Source organism: Impatiens glandulifera, chromosome 3 (genome assembly GCF_907164915.1).
Source record: "Impatiens glandulifera chromosome 3, dImpGla2.1, whole genome shotgun sequence".
NCBI lineage: Eukaryota > Viridiplantae > Streptophyta > Magnoliopsida > Ericales > Balsaminaceae > Impatiens > Impatiens glandulifera.
Window position 1 is genome coordinate 5,413,289 of NC_061864.1, and position 18,549 is coordinate 5,431,837.

The 18,549-nt window shown below is 31.0% G+C and overlaps 2 protein-coding genes across 2 annotated transcripts; one reads left to right on the forward strand and one right to left on the reverse strand.

Annotated features, from left to right (window-relative positions):
* The first annotated feature begins 5,381 nt into the window (after window positions 1–5,381).
* Window positions 5,382–6,916, forward strand: LOC124931877 (protein transport protein yos1-like). Its single transcript, XM_047472454.1, has 2 exons — window positions 5,382–5,587; window positions 6,446–6,916. Exon 2 carries the CDS (start codon window positions 6,454–6,456, stop codon window positions 6,685–6,687), a length of 234 nt encoding a protein of 77 aa, XP_047328410.1. The 5' UTR covers window positions 5,382–5,587; window positions 6,446–6,453; the 3' UTR covers window positions 6,688–6,916.
* Window positions 6,917–12,458: 5,542 nt separating this feature from the next.
* On the reverse strand, window positions 12,459–16,553 carry LOC124932059 (systemin receptor SR160-like). Its single transcript, XM_047472662.1, has one exon. The coding sequence runs from the start codon at window positions 16,328–16,330 to the stop codon at window positions 12,731–12,733; it is 3,600 nt and encodes a 1,199-aa protein (XP_047328618.1). The 5' UTR covers window positions 16,331–16,553; the 3' UTR covers window positions 12,459–12,730.
* Between the last annotated feature and the right edge of the window lie 1,996 nt (window positions 16,554–18,549).

The following is an 18,549-nucleotide window of genomic DNA, read 5'->3' on the forward strand; positions in this document are numbered from 1 at the left end:
CAGTTGATCGGTCGCGTGATTTAGTTGATTTGGTAGTCGGTTACGGGAAACGTAGTCGGAGTAAAGATCGTCGGCACATCTGGCACGATCGGCATGACAGGTACGTCTGACACGTTCGGCACATCGGGGAAAATCGTCTAGGGTTTGAATAATGTCGTTTCAAGATTGTTGTTCTAACTTTAATCCCCTATTCTGAAGTCTTATTGGAATATGGGTAAAAGGAAAAACAACAAAGCAAAAGAAGTAGAGAATTTTTGTTCTTAAAGGAATCAAGGTCATAGAAGTGCAGGACTTTGTTCTTAAAGGAGTCAAGGAAATTGTAAAGAAGGAAATGAACAAAATAGTTGAAGAAGTTAATAACGAATAAGTGCAGGAAATCAGCAAAGACCCAATTGCTGCCCAAAAGCCTTTAGAAAATAATGCAGTGATCAAGAAGAAGAAAGAAGAAGTTTGGGTGATAGGGTATAATCAAAGGGAAAATTTATTTGGACTAAAAACCCAAATCACCAAACTCCTGATGCTTGCTAAGAAATGAGAGATTGTACTCAGTAAAGAGAAAATACAAAGCACAACCGTCCAACTTAACATTCACTATCTCCATGATTGGAATTTACTCAAGAAGGATAAATATGAAGGGATAGTAAAATGGTCTGTTGCAACAATGAGGGAATTAATGAATGCTCTTAAATTAAAGACCTATACTATCAGAAGTAATTCTACATGGAAAATCAATGAAGTCTAGAAAAACAACATTGGGAAAAAGGTTGAAGATCATGTATACAAAGGAAAAATCTAATTGGGCAATGTCTAGACAAAAGTGGAGGTACTAAATTCTCCTTTTGAATTTAAATTGTCTGTTATAGTAGAAGAAAAATGTGTTAAGGAATGGGAAAATGTAGTGGTGGGAAACTACATAAGAAAGAATATAGTTTCCTTCATAGTCACCAAAAATGCACTTATGAAGCAATGGGAGGAAAAGGGATTGGAGAAAATTTCAGCAAATGTACATGATCTATATTTTCTGAAATTTAAGAAGGGGTCAAATCTAGATGAAATTATAGAAAATGGGCATACATTTATTGGATCCAACTACATGAAGTTGGAAAGATGGTCGATCTGAAGATTTGAACCTATTAAGCAATCCTAAAGAAACAGCTCATATATGGTTCAAATTTTGGAATATCCCTGCACACATTTATATGTAGAAGCTCTTAGTCATTTTGCAGGTTTATTAGGTACGCCATTATACATGGACCCAATTACTGAAGGAGGAGAGCATTTATCATTTACTAGAATTAGCATTGAGGTGCATCATAGAAGCACACTACCGAATAGTATGACAATAGTAGACAAAAAAGGAAAACTTATTGGCATGAAAATCACTTATGAGAGGAGGCCATACAGATGTACTTTCTGCAATACCTTCCAACATGCAAGCCCAAATTGTGATTTGGCTAAGGAAGAAGATCAAAAAATTCATAAAGGCCAGAAAGTAAAAATAAAGGAAAATGAAACAGAGGTGTCTATTATCAAAAGACAAAATTTGGTTAAAGATCAGGAAAAGAAGATAAAGAAAATTATGTACAAGACGAAAGCAGTACGATGAAGGAGGTGGAACCTCAACCTAATCATATTGAAGAGATAGTTGAGAATTCTCAATCCAATCAAGTTGAAGTGGTTGCTGATTAAAACAGGGAGGAAGATACTCAGGCTAATCAAGAGAAAAAAGAGAATTTTATGGTTTATATAGAGGAATTCAAAGTTGTTGAGGATTCTAAAGCTTAAACTGAAGAAAATTAAGACAATAATCTTGAAATTCAAGTTGAGAACAATAAGGTGAAGAGCTCAGAATTCTTGAAGAATAATTATTTTTATCAAATTAGAACGGGTTCATATAAAGGAAAAAATCAAAATGAGAATAGGCAATACTAATCATCATCTTCAGTTCACCCCTCTTTCATTCTAAAAGGAAGGAGAAGAGGAAGGACAAGGGAAAGAGGAAGACAACTTGTTAAAACATCAAGTTGGTATAGAAATAAAAATTCTGATTGGGATAATTAGGATTTGATACAATTTGTAATCTTTGTTTGTAATCTCTATTTTTTGTATGTTTGATGGCTACTAATCAGTTTTTTAAGGTCGCTTAATTGTCATCTTTTAATCATAGATAGGGTTTATCTAACTTTGATTTTTGACCCTCCCACTTTTAGAATTTTAATGAAATGTTTTTTAACCATTTTCAAAAAAAATATTTATATAATATTTAATTATCTTTTATTAATTTAAATAGAATTAATAATAATATAAGATAAATATTAAAATAATTTATATAAATACAAAGATAAAATAGTCTTTTACTCATTTTACTACTTTTTTTTTATATCACATCCAAACACAAAATTATAAAACTTATATATATAATTTTTTTTTTAAATATTATTTTAATCAAACACTAATCTAATCTATAATTTATACATTTTAATACCCTATACAAATTATATCTCTTACATCTTATATCTATATAACTAATTACATTCAATATAATAAACTACAACTATTAATCTCCACTAAATTTAGGGCTTGTTTGAGGAAGTGGGTTTTTGGGTTTCGGGTTTTTTCTTAAAAACCCCAGTTTGATAAAAACAAGGAAAAAATTGACTTTTAAAATTTTAAGACCGATTTACCCCTGGGTTGAGAGGATATGGTGAATGTGTGAGAATTGTGGATTAAAGAGAGAAATGTTAAGGTGACTCAAAGAGAGAGGGGATAGTTTAGGTATTTAAATGAATAAAATTGATAATTAGATTGTTGATAAGATATATGGATTTTGAAATAAAAATTGAATAACCAAACATCAAACAAGCCCTTACATGTTCAAATTTAATTGAATTGAGAGGTTTAGTTAGTCTTATTAGATTTGACTGAAACTTTGAAATAATGAAATTAAATTTGGTTATTAATATGATATTGGCTTGACAATAGTACTACTGTCTGTTATTCAATTAAAATAGTACGTACTAACTATCCTACTTCATAGTAATAACTATTTGGCTACCCCCACCACTCTTTCAAACCATTATTTTTATAATCAATTATTATTGTAATCATCTTTTAATCAACATATATATTTGTAAAGAATGGTAAACTCAACATAAAAATCATCGAAAACAAGTCCACTAATTCGACGTGGCCTGTCATGTTGTCCCTACGTTCCGAAAACGCTCATTCGAATTTTAAAATTCCCGTTTCGGGACATTTTAAAGATTTTCTCTCTCCTACTCACATGACATACCACGTTGATTCGTTGAATTGCTTTCGCTGGTTTTTTCGTTGAGTTTATCATTTTTAATATTTGTAATATGCAACTCCAATTTAAGAATCTACATGCTAAATCGATGAAAGCTGAAGAGTTTTCAATTCATTAATAAATGACTATGAATATATAGTTCAAAGAATGATAAAGTGAGATTAAACTGAATATATAAGCAGTTAAATTTTAAAAAAAAAATTATATTATATTTTTACTTCAAAATATATGCTTTAAATTAGGGGTGGGTGTAATTATTTTGAGACTATAACAATAAATTATGATTTAAAGCAAGATCATGAATTTAATCTTAAATTTATTTTATTACTTTTTATTTAAATTTAAAAGACAAAAACTTTAATAATAATAATAATAATAATAGGCCGACAGGTTGAATTTGTTATACTAGGGTTTTGAGGCCGACAAAGAGGAGCATGCTCACGTGGATAGGCAATGTAGGCAGCAGATATAGGATTGTAACGGGAGGTAGCGCTGATTTTCATGTCTCCCTCATCATTTTTGTGCCAATTAATAATTAGAGTTGGAGTGAAATAAGTTAGAAATTATTATTCTATAACTTAAAATACTTTCAAATTTTAAATGCCAAATAATAGCTGCACTATAAATTTATACCTCAAAAATGTTAAATGTGAAAAATTGTAGAACCCCTTTGTTGCGAAATCTAATATATGTTGTTTGGAAACAGTCTAAGCAATACCAAGGTACATTTGAAATATTAAGGTACATACATTCAGTGTAGTAACTACCCTAAGATGTAGTAGGTACGAAAATTTATTTCATTAGTTAGATTCAGTAAATATAGTAGTTTTATAATATTATTAACAAAAAAATAATTTAGTCACGGTGATTAAATGTTATGTTAACACATGTTCTGACTCACAATTACATTTGAGTGTCCCATTTTTTGAAATAGAACTACTCTTAGGCCTTGTTTGGATTTGGGTTTTCCAAATACCCAACAAAATCAATTGTTATTTCACTTCCCCTCTCCTCCTCCAAATCAATCAATTTATTAATCAAAATATTAAAATACTCTCTATTTAAAATTATAATTATTTATTTTATTTATATATATATATATCAATATCATCTTCTCAAAATCATCACTAATCTTACCGATAATCATTTCTCTCCCTCCAGGTTATTTAAATAACCTGGACCGAACAAACCCTTACACTGTTGGAGGTTGCATGGAGCATTGGTCTCTAAAATGTAGTTTTTTTGAATAACTATAAATTCTGCTAATTATAGAGTGATTTGTTTGGTTTAAAAAAAAAATCTAAAAAAAAAAGACATAACGTCCTAAACTTAAATATCATTACTTACTGAAAAAAATAGACTAAATACATTCGAAGTAAATAATTACAGTACTGCCTATCACACAATTCACGGCCAAAAGTTAATTAATACATTCTAATATTTATTAGAAGTCTATAATAAATGTGATTGCAATTTTTATATGCGTGACATCACAATTAAAATTGGTTGAAAGAATTGGTGGAGTAGTTTGAATTCTTTTCTTTCTCTTTTTTTTTATAAAAAACTCTCATCTATCTTTAGCCCAATTTTATCAAGGTTTTCCTAGATTGGATATATGAAAGTACGAGTATAAAAAAAAGGCCCATATATATATATATATATATATATATATATATATTATCTTCATTCAATTAAAATTTAAAGTTTATCATTTTGTTCTAATTAGTATTTCAAGTTGCAAAATTATTTACATATTTTAATAAATAATCACGATAATTTAAAGAAATATAAGATGACAATGAATTCCAATTTTAAATGATACTACCATTATTCAACGTTATGAGAGTATCTATATTTGTTTTTCTATTTATATAGTAATAATAATAAATAAAATTTCAGAGTTTCAGTTTATGAATTAATTAATTCTGGGCTTTTAAAAGCCCATTATTTTGATATAGTAGTTTGAATAAGTTGTGCAAAAGATGATGAATTAAAAGTCCGGCCCATGTAACTGCAAAGTTGAAAGCGCAAGAATTGCTGGACGCTTCTTCCATCTACGGTGGTCCTCCTCCGACTTGTAAATCTATGATCTATCTAATCACCATTTTACCATTCTTCGATCGACTCTACCTTGTTAGGGTTTACAGACAGATTCCACCGTTTTCTTAATCATCGCCAGATTTGCTTCTCCAATCAGCAGATTCTAAATCGGACGTTTCTACTTAACGGATCTGTACAATCCCGACTCACGGCACATCCTAGATCTCCGTCCAGAACTAGGTATCGTTCCGTTCCACTCACACTCTTCCGATAAGGTGTTGCTTGTTATTTGTGATAGTCTGTCTGTTGTCTGAGTCTCAATTGTTTTATTACTAGATCATATGAATATTTCTTCATTTGAATTTGAAGATAGTTTAAAACTCTCAACTTATTTGACTTGCAATTGGGGTAATTTGTTGTTCCCTTTTCTGTCTGATTGATTAATTAATGATTCTTCAAGACAGTGTAGAATGTATGATAACCTGTATATATATGAACATACGGATTGGATAGATGATTAAATATTTTGATTGTGAGCTTGAATATGTTCTGAAACTCACTGGCACTTGATTGCGGGATGATGAATTTCTAAGTATTGTTGATTCAACTAAGTCAATTTCTTAGCCATATAACCCTTCTTCTGGACATCAGCTGATTATTGATTGATGTTCTTCTTGTTTGTATTCATCTAATGATAAGTTTTGCATTCATGGGTTTCTGTTAGGGATAATTAACTCTTTCCCTTCCTATAACTTATGTGGATTTGATTCTTAACCATTTCCATTGTTGATTAATAGTTATTCTTGATATTCTCTTTTGCATGACTCTAAAACAGCAACTATTTTTCTACTTAATTGTGAATACCTAGATGCAATTCATCATTTTTTTGTTCTTGAGTGGAACATAGTTTGGATTGAACAAGTGTGACACCTCTATAGTACTTTCTTGTGTTATCGAGTTGGATTCCTCCAATTACATAGCCTAGCCTAGTCTGTTTGGAAACATCATATATTTTGTCACAATTACATCGGAAGTGCTTGTTTTTTGTTTGTTTGTTTGGTATAAGATTGTTGTTGTATTATTAAAATTGGTGCACAGAGAGGGGAATGGGTTTTTGGACACTACTAGAAGGTTGCCTCCTTTTGGCAAATGCAATGGCGATACTGAATGAAGAGCGGTTCTTGGGACCGAGAGGATGGAGCTTCCAAGAATTTTCAGGGGTGAGAAGAAATTCGCTCAAGGGGCAGTTTATTGGTCTCATTTATGCAACTCAGTATATGAGACTTCCTCTTATAGTAGCCAATATCATAGTCATTGTTTTTATGCTCATTTCTGGTTGACATTTTTGCTGCTGCTTTTTCTGTATCCAAAATAAATTGTTCTTGCCTAAAAATCAAATTCATCTTGTATGTTTCTTACCTCCCCTCCCAGCCCAGGAGTCTCATCACCCTTTTTTTCTTTCTTTTTCAAAAACCTGGAATTTATTACATGCATTATGCATGGTCAGAACTTGTATACAAATACTTGGGCAGTTTAATTAGCTATTTAAAATCTCTTTTTTGTTTTTTTGACAATTAAGAGCCATGCCCATGTTGTTTATTTACTACTTGTATAGTTGTATTATGTTTTTCCCTTTTAAGACTGATATCCTATATACTTGAGTATAACATTAGATACAAAATATTGATTTTATCTAACTATATATATATATATATATTTAGTTTATAATATATTGAAATTAATGATTATGGTACTAATATTTTGTTATATATGTGACTCTAACATCCAATGATTCAATCCTTAAACAAGAATATTAATATTAAATAATTTTAATTATTTATTAAATGAAGTTTATTAGTAATAGAAATAAATATTAATTGTTTAAAAAAAATTGTTCAATTAAAGAAACAATAATAATAAATAAGATATTTACTGAAAAAATATTTATAACAATAATTCAAAATAATATATTTTTTTATTGATATAGATACTTTTCTTAATAAAAACATAAATATTCAATAAGTTAAATGTTATAAATATTAATTTAAAATAAACTAAAATATTAATGAGATTAACTTGATTGTTTGAATAGAGTATGGATTTTTATATTTAACCATTTTTTTCGTTTCTAATTGAGTGATGTAGGTTAGAGTATTCATATTAAATGAAATTACTAATAAAAAATTGTGATAAATGCTATTTTCAAATGATGTCATTATTAGCTCACTACAATCACCACCAACCAACCATTGACTAAAAACATGAACACTTAATAATTCGACAGCTACACAAAACCCCCCAAGGTCTACTCTCAACATTATTCGGGTCATTAAATATATTATGCTTTTTTTTTTACAAAGCCTCCAAGATTAATAATTAATAGGTAATATACATAAATAATTATAATATTTTTTTTTATTTCATCCCGATCTAATATATTGTAGTTTGCACTATCTATAGTCATAGTTTTCACATTTAAATCATTTTTTTTTAATAAAGAACTGAATATTAGACTTTATTGTGAGATATTTTATCAGTTTTTTAAAAAAGAAAATATTATTTCCTTCATCTTTCGCGAGTATTGGAACAATTTTTTTAGAAGAAATATTCTAAATTGTTGGAGCATCATATATGACGTAGTTAAAGTCCAAACTCGTTGTGCCAAAAACAACTCACATTCGATCAAATCCGTAGGAACCAATGTAAAAAAAAAAAAGAAAAAGACACAAAGCCCTAAAAATATATAGGTTATGTAGGGGACAAATATCCCTTGAAATAAGTAAATATAATAAGTAACATGCATGTTGAGGGGGTGTGGAAATAGGAAATAGACAAGGCAATATGAGTGGAATTGTTTATTGGAAGAAGATAAACATGTGAAGTGAAGAAATAGAAGCATATATAAACTAAGATTGGCTTTGGCTTTTCTATTGGAATTTTGTTAGACAAACTCTCCACATTATGAGGCCTCAAGTATTGTGCCTTTTTTTTTTTTTGCTTTTTCAGCCTTTCTCTCTACTTCCCATTTCCCCAACACTCTTCTTTTTATGCCAACCTTCAAATACATGCATCATATTGTTTTGCTTTATAAATAAATAAATGAAGAAAGAAAATATCATGTATATTTGGTCATGATTTGGGTTGAAGAATTGAATGTTAAGTATAAATAATACATTAAAAAGATATATTTACCTCAATGATTTTAGTCATTTAATCCCCTTTAGAGTTAGGTCTTTCGTATGAATTACCTAAACAGATTAACTTATTAGTTATTATTGAGATTGAGTTAATAAAACAAACACATCACAAACTAATAACATTTAAACATATATTTTGATATTTTAGTTTACCCTTCTAACTTGTACATACTTTTTTGGGGGGTAATATTCATTTCTAATTAATCTAATTCTAATTTTTAATAAAGATAATGTCAGTGGAGGTTGTTGGAATAACAAGACAAATATATTAGTCGGCAATGTTTAGAAAATTATAATAATAATGTTGTATCGCTTTTAATTAGGTTAGACTTATATAAATCATTTATAATATTATTATTATATCCCAAATGTTGATATTTATTGGTGTCTATGAAAAAAATTCTTTAATACTTTTTAAAATAATATGAAAGATGTATAATAATTTAATGTGAAAAAAAAAAAAAACTTTACTGTGTTGGTTAAATATCCTCTCTGGGTTAGGTGACCCTGTGTAGATGCATATATTGCATCAATATATGGATCGATTTTTTAAGATCTTGATGCTCATAATTAATTGTGTAGGAATTTTAATTTTTGATTTTTTTAATATATACTTAATTTCTTTTATATGAAGGATTTTCATTTTTCATTAAAAATACATTTAAATATGAAATAATAAATATTAGTAACGACGGTGAGAGTACGTACGTATTTGTCCTTTTAACTAGCTAGATGATGAAATATTTAATTATAACTAAGGAGATATGATGAGATAAATCTTGGGTAAAGGAAATATTATTAATTAATTAATTAATTCACCTTTCTTTTTGCAACACACACACATACATGCATGCTAATGCTGGTCTTAAGGCAGGCAATTTTTCTACACTTACCCATAAATAATATATTTTATTATTAATTACTACTACTTTATTAATTATACGTACACATATTAAAAATATATTTATTTATTCATCAAAATAAGTTTATTAATTTTTACCAAAAGAATTACTCAAGATTTATTCATCTCTTTTTAATTGGAATTAATTGAATCATATTTAATTACAACTACCATACTAATTATAAATTGACAAGTCTAAATAATTTGGGGTCGAGTCAAATTGATTTGAATTAATTAACATTGAATAGTGACCTAGCTAACTAATTAAGTTAATTAACTGTTTAATAATAATAATAATAATGAACTTATTTATAGAAGTGATGGTGGGTACGTATAGCATGATTCATGCACCTTTGTCCAGAAGAGACAAAATTTTCATTCTTGCCATCATAACATACATGAATAATTCATATATTTATTTATTTAAATAGTTATAAATTAAATTCAAAATCACAATCAAAATCAAAATCAACCGCTCGTGCATACGAAATTTCTCATCTTTGGCTGTCCCCTTGACCTTTCCAACATTGCTTTAACTTATAATCATGAAATAATTAATTAATTAATTAATTAAAACTATTAATTTCTCTACCAATATTGCCTCCCTTTAATGTATTTTTCTAGAAAATTAAACCTTGTGGGTTTTGGCCAGCTTTTTCATGCATATATGTCACAATAATTTGGCAACATATTAATTAGGATAGGGTAAGAAAAAGAAGGTCTAAAAAATCAAATATCACAAAATTTATTTTATTTTAAAAAAATAATTAAATTAAAATATAAGTGTACTAACTTTCTAAATTTAAAATAATAATAATTAGTTTATTAATTAAAAAAACTATTAATTAATTAGTTGGTTTTACTAAAATAAATAAATCAACCAAACCACATGCCTTGTAGTTAGTTTTAATATTATTTAGGATTATTAATTATGATGATGATGATGATTAAGTTATATAACTCCTTTTTTATTTAAAAAATAATTCTTTGAATATATAGTATTAATTATGCTGCCAGAACCTCTTTCTACCTTAATTATTTATTGGAAATCAATTTTGTTCGCATATGCATTGAGGTGAGGGCCTTGAATGTAATTGGTTCATCCTTATAAGCATTATATTAATATATAATTATAATGAAAATTAAAGAAATGAGTGAATAATATGATTTATTTCTTCATAAAGAAAAAAGATTAATTAATAAATTGGCAAAGAATTAATTAGTAGGTGAGTTGGGGGGTAATTTAGTAAAATATTGTTGTGAAGAGTTAGGTTAGGAATGAGATGGAAACAAACATCACTAAGTCTACACGTGCACATGCACACAGAACCATACAGTAATTAAAAAAATAATATTAATATTATTAATTAATGAGAATGCATTATAGAGATCCATGCATTTGTTTGTTTGAATTGAATGAATTGGATTGGATTGGTTTGACCATATTAAATATATTATATTTTTAATTATATTTATTATATGCCCATTGCCAGGAAGGAAGATCGATGTGCCTTAGCATGCAATTGTATGCTCTCTTTTATTTTAATATTTTATTCTTTTCACTTTTCTATTAATTTAACTTCAACTCCAAGATTCCTCTCCCTCGTTTTTTTTTTTTTTATTATTATTAATTTAAAACTAGAAATTGCAGATTAATAATAATGGTTGAGTTTCCGACTAATGTATCCCTTAAGAATTGGAAGTAAGGGCCACTAAGAATTCAAATATGTGGTCATTCCTCTAATTAATTATATATTTCAAATATCTTATTAAGAAATTAATTCTCATAAATAAAATAAGGAATTAAACATAGAACATTAATTTGACGATTCCAACTCGGAGCGCTAATATAGAAGCAAAAATCATGACTACGAAGAAGTGTTCGGTTAGTAAACCTTAATTAAAAAAAAAAAATAACATCTAAAATATCAAATGAACTGAATAAAGTTTTAGACTTTAAATAATACCAAATTTTCAAATATTAAATTCAATTAGAAATATCCACTAATCATGTTTTTTTTTAGAAACAAGAACTCATTTGAATTCAATAACAATGAGGAATGAAAGAGAAGGCCAATAAATCAATTAAAATTTAAAATGTGTTAGTAGAATCGTTACCTAAAATTCTAAACATAGCAAAATTTATCTTTGTCCAAAGTTACAAATATAATAAAAAAAATTCATAAATATATAAAAAAAAACCTATAAAAGTTCTCCATATGAAATATAATATTTAAAGTATATATATATATATTAATAAATCTAATATTTTTCAGTTACACTTCACTTTAACGTATTTCCAAACAAAGTTGTACCTAGGTATCAATATGAATATCTTCTCTACTTTTTATTTAAAAAAAAAAAGGAATGAATATCTAATTTGAAGCTAAAGTTATTTAGGATGATTGTACCGTACGTACAAGCTCATCCTTTAATAATATTGTTTTTTATTGACTCACTTCCTTTAACAATATATTGTTTTTTTAAAATAACGCAACATATTTCATTGTTTCAAGATATTTTGAAAGAAAAAAAAGATAAAGTAACTCTTTGTTATAATTAAAAGTCAGAAATTATTTTGTTAGTACTTATTTATTCATTCAAACTGAGTTCATATATAGAGTTGAAGATAAATTATCAAGAATATCTCTCTTAGCTTTCTTTTTTTCATTTCTATCCTTTTGCTTACAATACTTTTTTGACCTCTCGTTTAAATTTAAGTGTTTGAGTAAAAAATTTAAAAAAAAAATTAATTTTTAAAATAAAATTCATGTTATTTAAGTTCCCTGCCCATAAATTTATTTCATATGACAAGAATATTTACTAATAGATTTATTTGAAATAATAATGAGAGTGAAAAGACTATATAGAAAAAGCCAAAAAGGCAGAGGATAGAAAAAGACTGACTACAGTTGGTGAATAAAAGTGAGGTCATGGATCTAATTTAAAATTGAGATTAGATCTGGATTGAATGAAGTCTAAAAGTAAAGGACAAATAACATCAAAATAATAATAATAATAACAATATTTTTGAACTATAACAATAATAATAATAATAATATGTACAATAATAATATTATGTTAGTAGAGTACAACAACAACCTAACACATGACATATCCCCTTTTATGGCTCACAATAACAAAATATTCAAATTCCCTACAATTTTACATACATTTTAATGCGATTACAACAACAATAACAACGAACAAATCATCTCGTGTATAACACCCATCTTTCACTTTCAGGGTTTGGAAAATTTTTCGGCTTCACTTTCCGATCTCTTTTCAAGTCTTTCCTTGTTCGTTACCCTCTTTTATACTACACATCTCCATCGAATTCGCGCAAAATCCCCCACCGTCCTCTCCGGAAATAGTCGACATCGAATCGATCCCAGACCCACCCGCTTGGATCTCCTTAAACATCGCCATAACTTGAATCATCGTAGGACGTTTCCATGGCCTATCGTCTAGACACGCACAAGCCACGTTTAGATGTTGCAAAAGTTCAACCTCCAACCCGGGATCTTCCTTCATTAACTCGGGGTCGAATACTTTGCTTACTCCCATCTTCGCATGTTGCTTCACCCATCCAACTAGATTATTGTCTCCGAAATCGGCAGAGTTTGTCGGCTGTCTACCGGTTAGAAGCTCGAGCAAGACCACACCGTAGCTGTAAACGTCGCCCTTTGTGGAACAACGAAAGCTCTGATAATATTCGGGAGGAACATAACCGGGAGTACCCGCGAGAGTACTGACGCTCAAATGGGTATCCATCGCGCTCATAAACCTAGCCATACCGAAATCCGAGACACGAGCATCCAAATTCTCGTCGAGTAGAACATTGCTCGATTTCATATCGCGATGAATTATGTGAGGAATGCAATTGTGATGTAGAAACGCGAGCCCTCTAGCCGACCCCATTGCGATATTCCTCCTCGAATCCCAATTCAACTTCACCAAACCCGCCTTCTTCGGGTCGTGTAAAACATCTTCCAAGCTTCCATATTTCATAAACTCGTAAACCAAAAGCCTCTCCTCTCCGACCTTACAAAAACCCAACAACGGTACGAGATTCCGGTGCTTAATTTTCCCAATGGTTTCCATTTCCGCCATGAATTCTCGATCGCCTTGTCCGCTAATGTGTATGAGCTTCTTGATAGCCACGGCAGACCCGTCTTTCAATTGGGCCTTATAGACATCCCCAAACCCGCCCGACCCGATCAGAGTGTTGTCATGGAAACCGTTTGTGGCCTCCAAAAGATCCGCAAATGTGAGCTTCCTAAGAGGCTTTTCAAACGTGGAAAGATTGATACTTAATGCTTCACGAGCCCCGGTTAACTTCCAAGCCGTATTCGTATTCCCTGAATTCGAATTATGACCCCGTCCGCCGTCCATATAAGCTTCCAATGCAACTTCCCGTCTCTTCCTCCTCTTCTTGATCTCGATGATCACGATAATAATCGCGAAAATGCATAAAAGAGCGAATAACAAACCCATGGCCACGCTCGCGGCTAGAGAAGCCGGTCTCCGACGAGACTTGCCATGCTGACCCGTTGAATTCGCCCGAGAACCCGATCCGCAGGCCGAAAGCGGGTACCCGCAAAGCCCGGAGTTATTGGAGAATCGGTAGTCAGGAAACGTGTCGAACGGAGCCGATTGAGGAATGAGTCCGGAGAGATTATTATTGGATAAATCAACTTCACTTAGCAAAGCTAACCCGGTTAAAGACTGAGGAATCGACCCGTTTAGCTTATTGTAGGAAAGATCTAGAATCGCGACGAATTTCATACTCCCGAGCTCCGGCGGGATCTGACCGGACAAATCGTTATGCCCTAGATTCAAAACGGATAGATAAAACGTTGAGCTGAGCTCCTTTGGGATACTACCACCCAACCCATTATACGAAAGATCGAGAAATATGAGAGATCCGTTGTGATTAAATGTCGGCTGAGTTATCCCTTTATAAACCCGAGTGAAATTACAGGGATGTCTTGAAGAAAGGCGGTTTAACTGATCAAGTCTAATCCCGCCGAACTCCAACAAGCTTCCGGCGCCGTGACATTGTTTGCTGCCGTCGTTCTTAATGTAGATATATCTCTTTCCGGGAAGCCCAGTCGAGACATAACCCGACTGTTTGAATAGTTCCGGCGGAATAGTTCCATTCAACGAATTCGTATTCAAATCCAACCACAACAAGCTTTGACAATTCCCGAGCTCCGGCGGGATCCTGCCCGTGATAGAGTTGTTACCCAGCTCGAGAATCGCTAAATTAGTCAAACGGCCGAGCGATTCGGGTATTTCTCCGGTTAACTGGTTGTTGGACAATGAAATCCAATTCAATTTTGTGCAGTTTCCTAACCCAGGTGGAATACTACCAGTTAATTCATTGAAGTTAAGAATTAAGCTCTCTAATGTCTGTAAATACATTAACTCCGGTGGGATTTCACCGTGGAGCTGGTTCAGCCATAGAATCAGATCTTTGAGCTTTGAAAGGGAACCAAAGGTAGAAGGGATTGTCCCTGTTAGATAATTGAAGCTCAGATCAAGCGTGACCAATTGAGAACAGTTTCCAATACTAGCTGGAATTGGACCGGTGAAGAGATTGTTCTGAAGATACAGAACTTTCAGATTATTAGGGCAAATCTCCCCTGGTATTGAACCAGAGAGGCTGTTGGAACTAACATCCAATGATTCCAGATTCGTTAATTTAGAAAACCCATCAGGTAAATTACCAACAAAATTGTTATAAGCTAAGGAGATGTTCTTCAAGGTGGGTATCTTTAGAAGAGTATCGATTGGCAACTCACCGGTGAAGTTATTGCCGGAAATGTCGAGTCTTTCCAGTGAAGAGCAACCACCGAAGCTTTCAGGGAATGGACCAAATAAAGCGTTCTGTGAAATATCCAGCTCAACTAGCTCAGAGCAGAGAGACTTTACGATATTTTCCTGTAGCTGTCCAGAAAAATGGTTGCCGGAGAGGTAGACGAACTTCAAGTTGCCGCCGGGAAGCTCGGGGAAAGTCGTGTTGAACTGATTGACGGTGATGTTCAAGAAATTCAAGACTTTGCATGATGAGAGAGAAACGCCGATATCTCCGTAGAATTTGTTCGATGAGATGTCGAGATACTGCAGAGACTGACAATCTCCCATGGAAGGAAACCCAGATGAGAAATTATTCCCGGCAAGGTCTAAATGTTCCAAGCTCTTACAGTCCTTCAGAACGGTGATATCTCCGGCGACCCTGTTCCCATTAAGCGACAAATAACGAAGGCCGTCGCAGCCGGAAGAAATCAACCACGAAACAACGTTATACCCCAAGATTCTGTTGTACGAAAGATCCAAATCTGTAAGTTTGAGCTGTAATCCGGCTGTATAGTCTTTCCCGGCGATATTAAAGTCAAAACCATTCTTCGATAGATTGAGAAAACTCAACCCGGAGCAAGAAGACAAACTTGAGATATCAGAAACAGGGCCAGTAAGTCCGTTCTCCGCCAGATCTAATTTCGTCAAAGCGGCGGTGCATTTAGTTTTGGAAGAGAAGGAGATAGAACCGGTGAGATTGACACCCTTTAACGAAAGTGTGTCCAAATTGGAAATAGAGAGAAGAAGTGAAGATATAATAGAGAAATCAATGTTATTAAGGTCCGAGTAGCTGAGGTCTATACCGGAGACTCTTGAATTCGTGCAAACAACTCCGTTGAAACTACAGATGGGATTAGAAGGTAACCAGTTCTGAAGATAAGTTGGATCGGAAAGAGACGATTTGAAGCTCATGAGCAGCTGCAAGTCATTATTAGAGGAGGAAGAGAAGACTAGGTGGAATAGATAGAAGAGAATGATGAACTGCTTACGGTGATGATGGTGAAAGACATGGAAAGTTCTCATCTTTCAGGTGGTTTCTTCTTCTGGGTTTGGTTTAGTTTAGTTTAGTCATTGAAGAAAGGAGATGAAGAAGATGAAAATGGAGTCAAAAGGGTAGAGTAAGGAAGGTAAGAATGGTATATATTAAGAAGAAGAAGAAGAAGAAGAGGGGGAACAATAGCACAGCTGGTGCTCACATGCCATGTTGCCTCTTTCTCTCTATCTCTCTCTCTGCATCGATCCACAATAATGTCTCTAATAGGTTAAATTATTTTGAGTACTCTGTTTCCAGTCATTTATAAATTATTATTATCATTAATAATATTAATATTATTAAGGGGGGGAATTTCCATATGTTATCAATTCATGGGTCATCTAATATTATAATCCTCACTTATTCACAAATTCCGAGGTTTATTTCCCATTTTCCAAGCCCCTCCCTACAAAGGGTAACCTTCATTCCATCTATTTTTTAGATCTAGGTTAATTTGTTTGCTATATATATATATATGTCATTTTATGTTCTATTCTAAATTCATTATCAAATCTAACTAACCCTTAATGTATGGTTTACCACACCTCCATTTCATTCATTTTATTTAACCCACAACAAAAATAAACTTGTATTAAGTTGAAACATGACAAGAGGTTTTGATATTTGACAATCATTCAAAATAGAATAGTTTTATTTTATTTTATTTTATTTTTTAAGTTGGGAGTTTATTATCTAGAAAAGTTAACACATTTTCAATTTAAAATGTCATCTTTTATTTATAACCTCTTTTTTTTTAAATGACTTCATGCTAAATATAGGAATATTCTTAGTAAAGGTATATTAAAATAAAAAGTGATGCCATAGATCACAAATTTATGGATTATGTAAATATTTATTTTGATTTGAAATATTAGCATAATATCAAACTAAGCCTAGAGTGTGTTACAATCTATCTCTAGAGTGTTTCAAACATGAATATATTAAGTTATAATGAGAGTTTTAGGAGTAATGATGTGTTTGAGCAAGATTGACTTCTTATTTTGATTTTTTTTTGTACAATTGAGATATAGATGAATATATATAAGAGTTCTTTAAAAACAAAATAGACAATATTAAATCTTGGAGAACTCCGTTTCACCCATTAACATATTGGATATTTTGAGAAATTTTACTAACATTAACCATCCTTGTTTTATTTTTCATAATCAAGCTTATACATTTTGTTTCAATTGATATTTTTAGTATTTTATCAATTTTTTTAGTAAGACTTATCCAAATATGTTGTAAAACTTCTTTATCTCTATTGTTTTTTTATTTGTTCGAATACATTCTCTAAACATCCCGATTGTTCGAATTCCACTATGAATAACACTTTATTAAAAAAAACAATAATTTTGATGGTATATTTGACTCCGAAAATATTTTCCAACAAAAATCATATGAAATCATCTTAGCGAATAAATTGTAGTAATGTCCCAATGAAAATTATTCATGTCTCATTGTCTTGTTCGTGTCCTATCAAAAATAAAACTCTATTATGTGAAGAACTCTCCCTAATGTTTAATTTTCTTCTATATCTAATTTAGTTAGCGAAATCACTAGACCGATGATCAAACATTTCCTTAATTGTGGCATTTCTAGAAATAGCAATGAAAGCAAACTTACGATATGTTGCAGATATATTTTTGACACTACATCAAATGTCGTCCCAAAAATGATAAAAAAATTCATCCCCACGATGAATTTGGATTGTTTGTGAAAACGTTTTCAACGTAGAATAAATTTTCCTTCAAATGTTACACCTCGCTGGATTGTTAGACATTTTGATAAACTAATCGGACAAATCTTGACCATATTTATATCTGATCATTAATATCCAAAGACTATTCAACTTCGTAGCAACATTATCCCAATTAACTAGATGACAACGATGAATTAGAAGATCCCATAGAAATTTACACATTATTCTCTTAATTTTTATCGCCACATTCTTAAGAAAAATGAATAAAGATATCATAGATGATGACACACTCTTAATGATGATTAGTCGATACCTTTCGATAATATTTGGTTTTTTTATCTAGATAGTTTACATTTAATTTTAGTGATATTACACCTTAGTTTGTAATATTTTTATTTATTTATTAGAGATTTAATTATAATTATTTTGTACTTATTTTTGTCTATTATATATATATATATATAAATAAAAGTTACATGATTCACATTTAGTTCAATCAAATAAAAA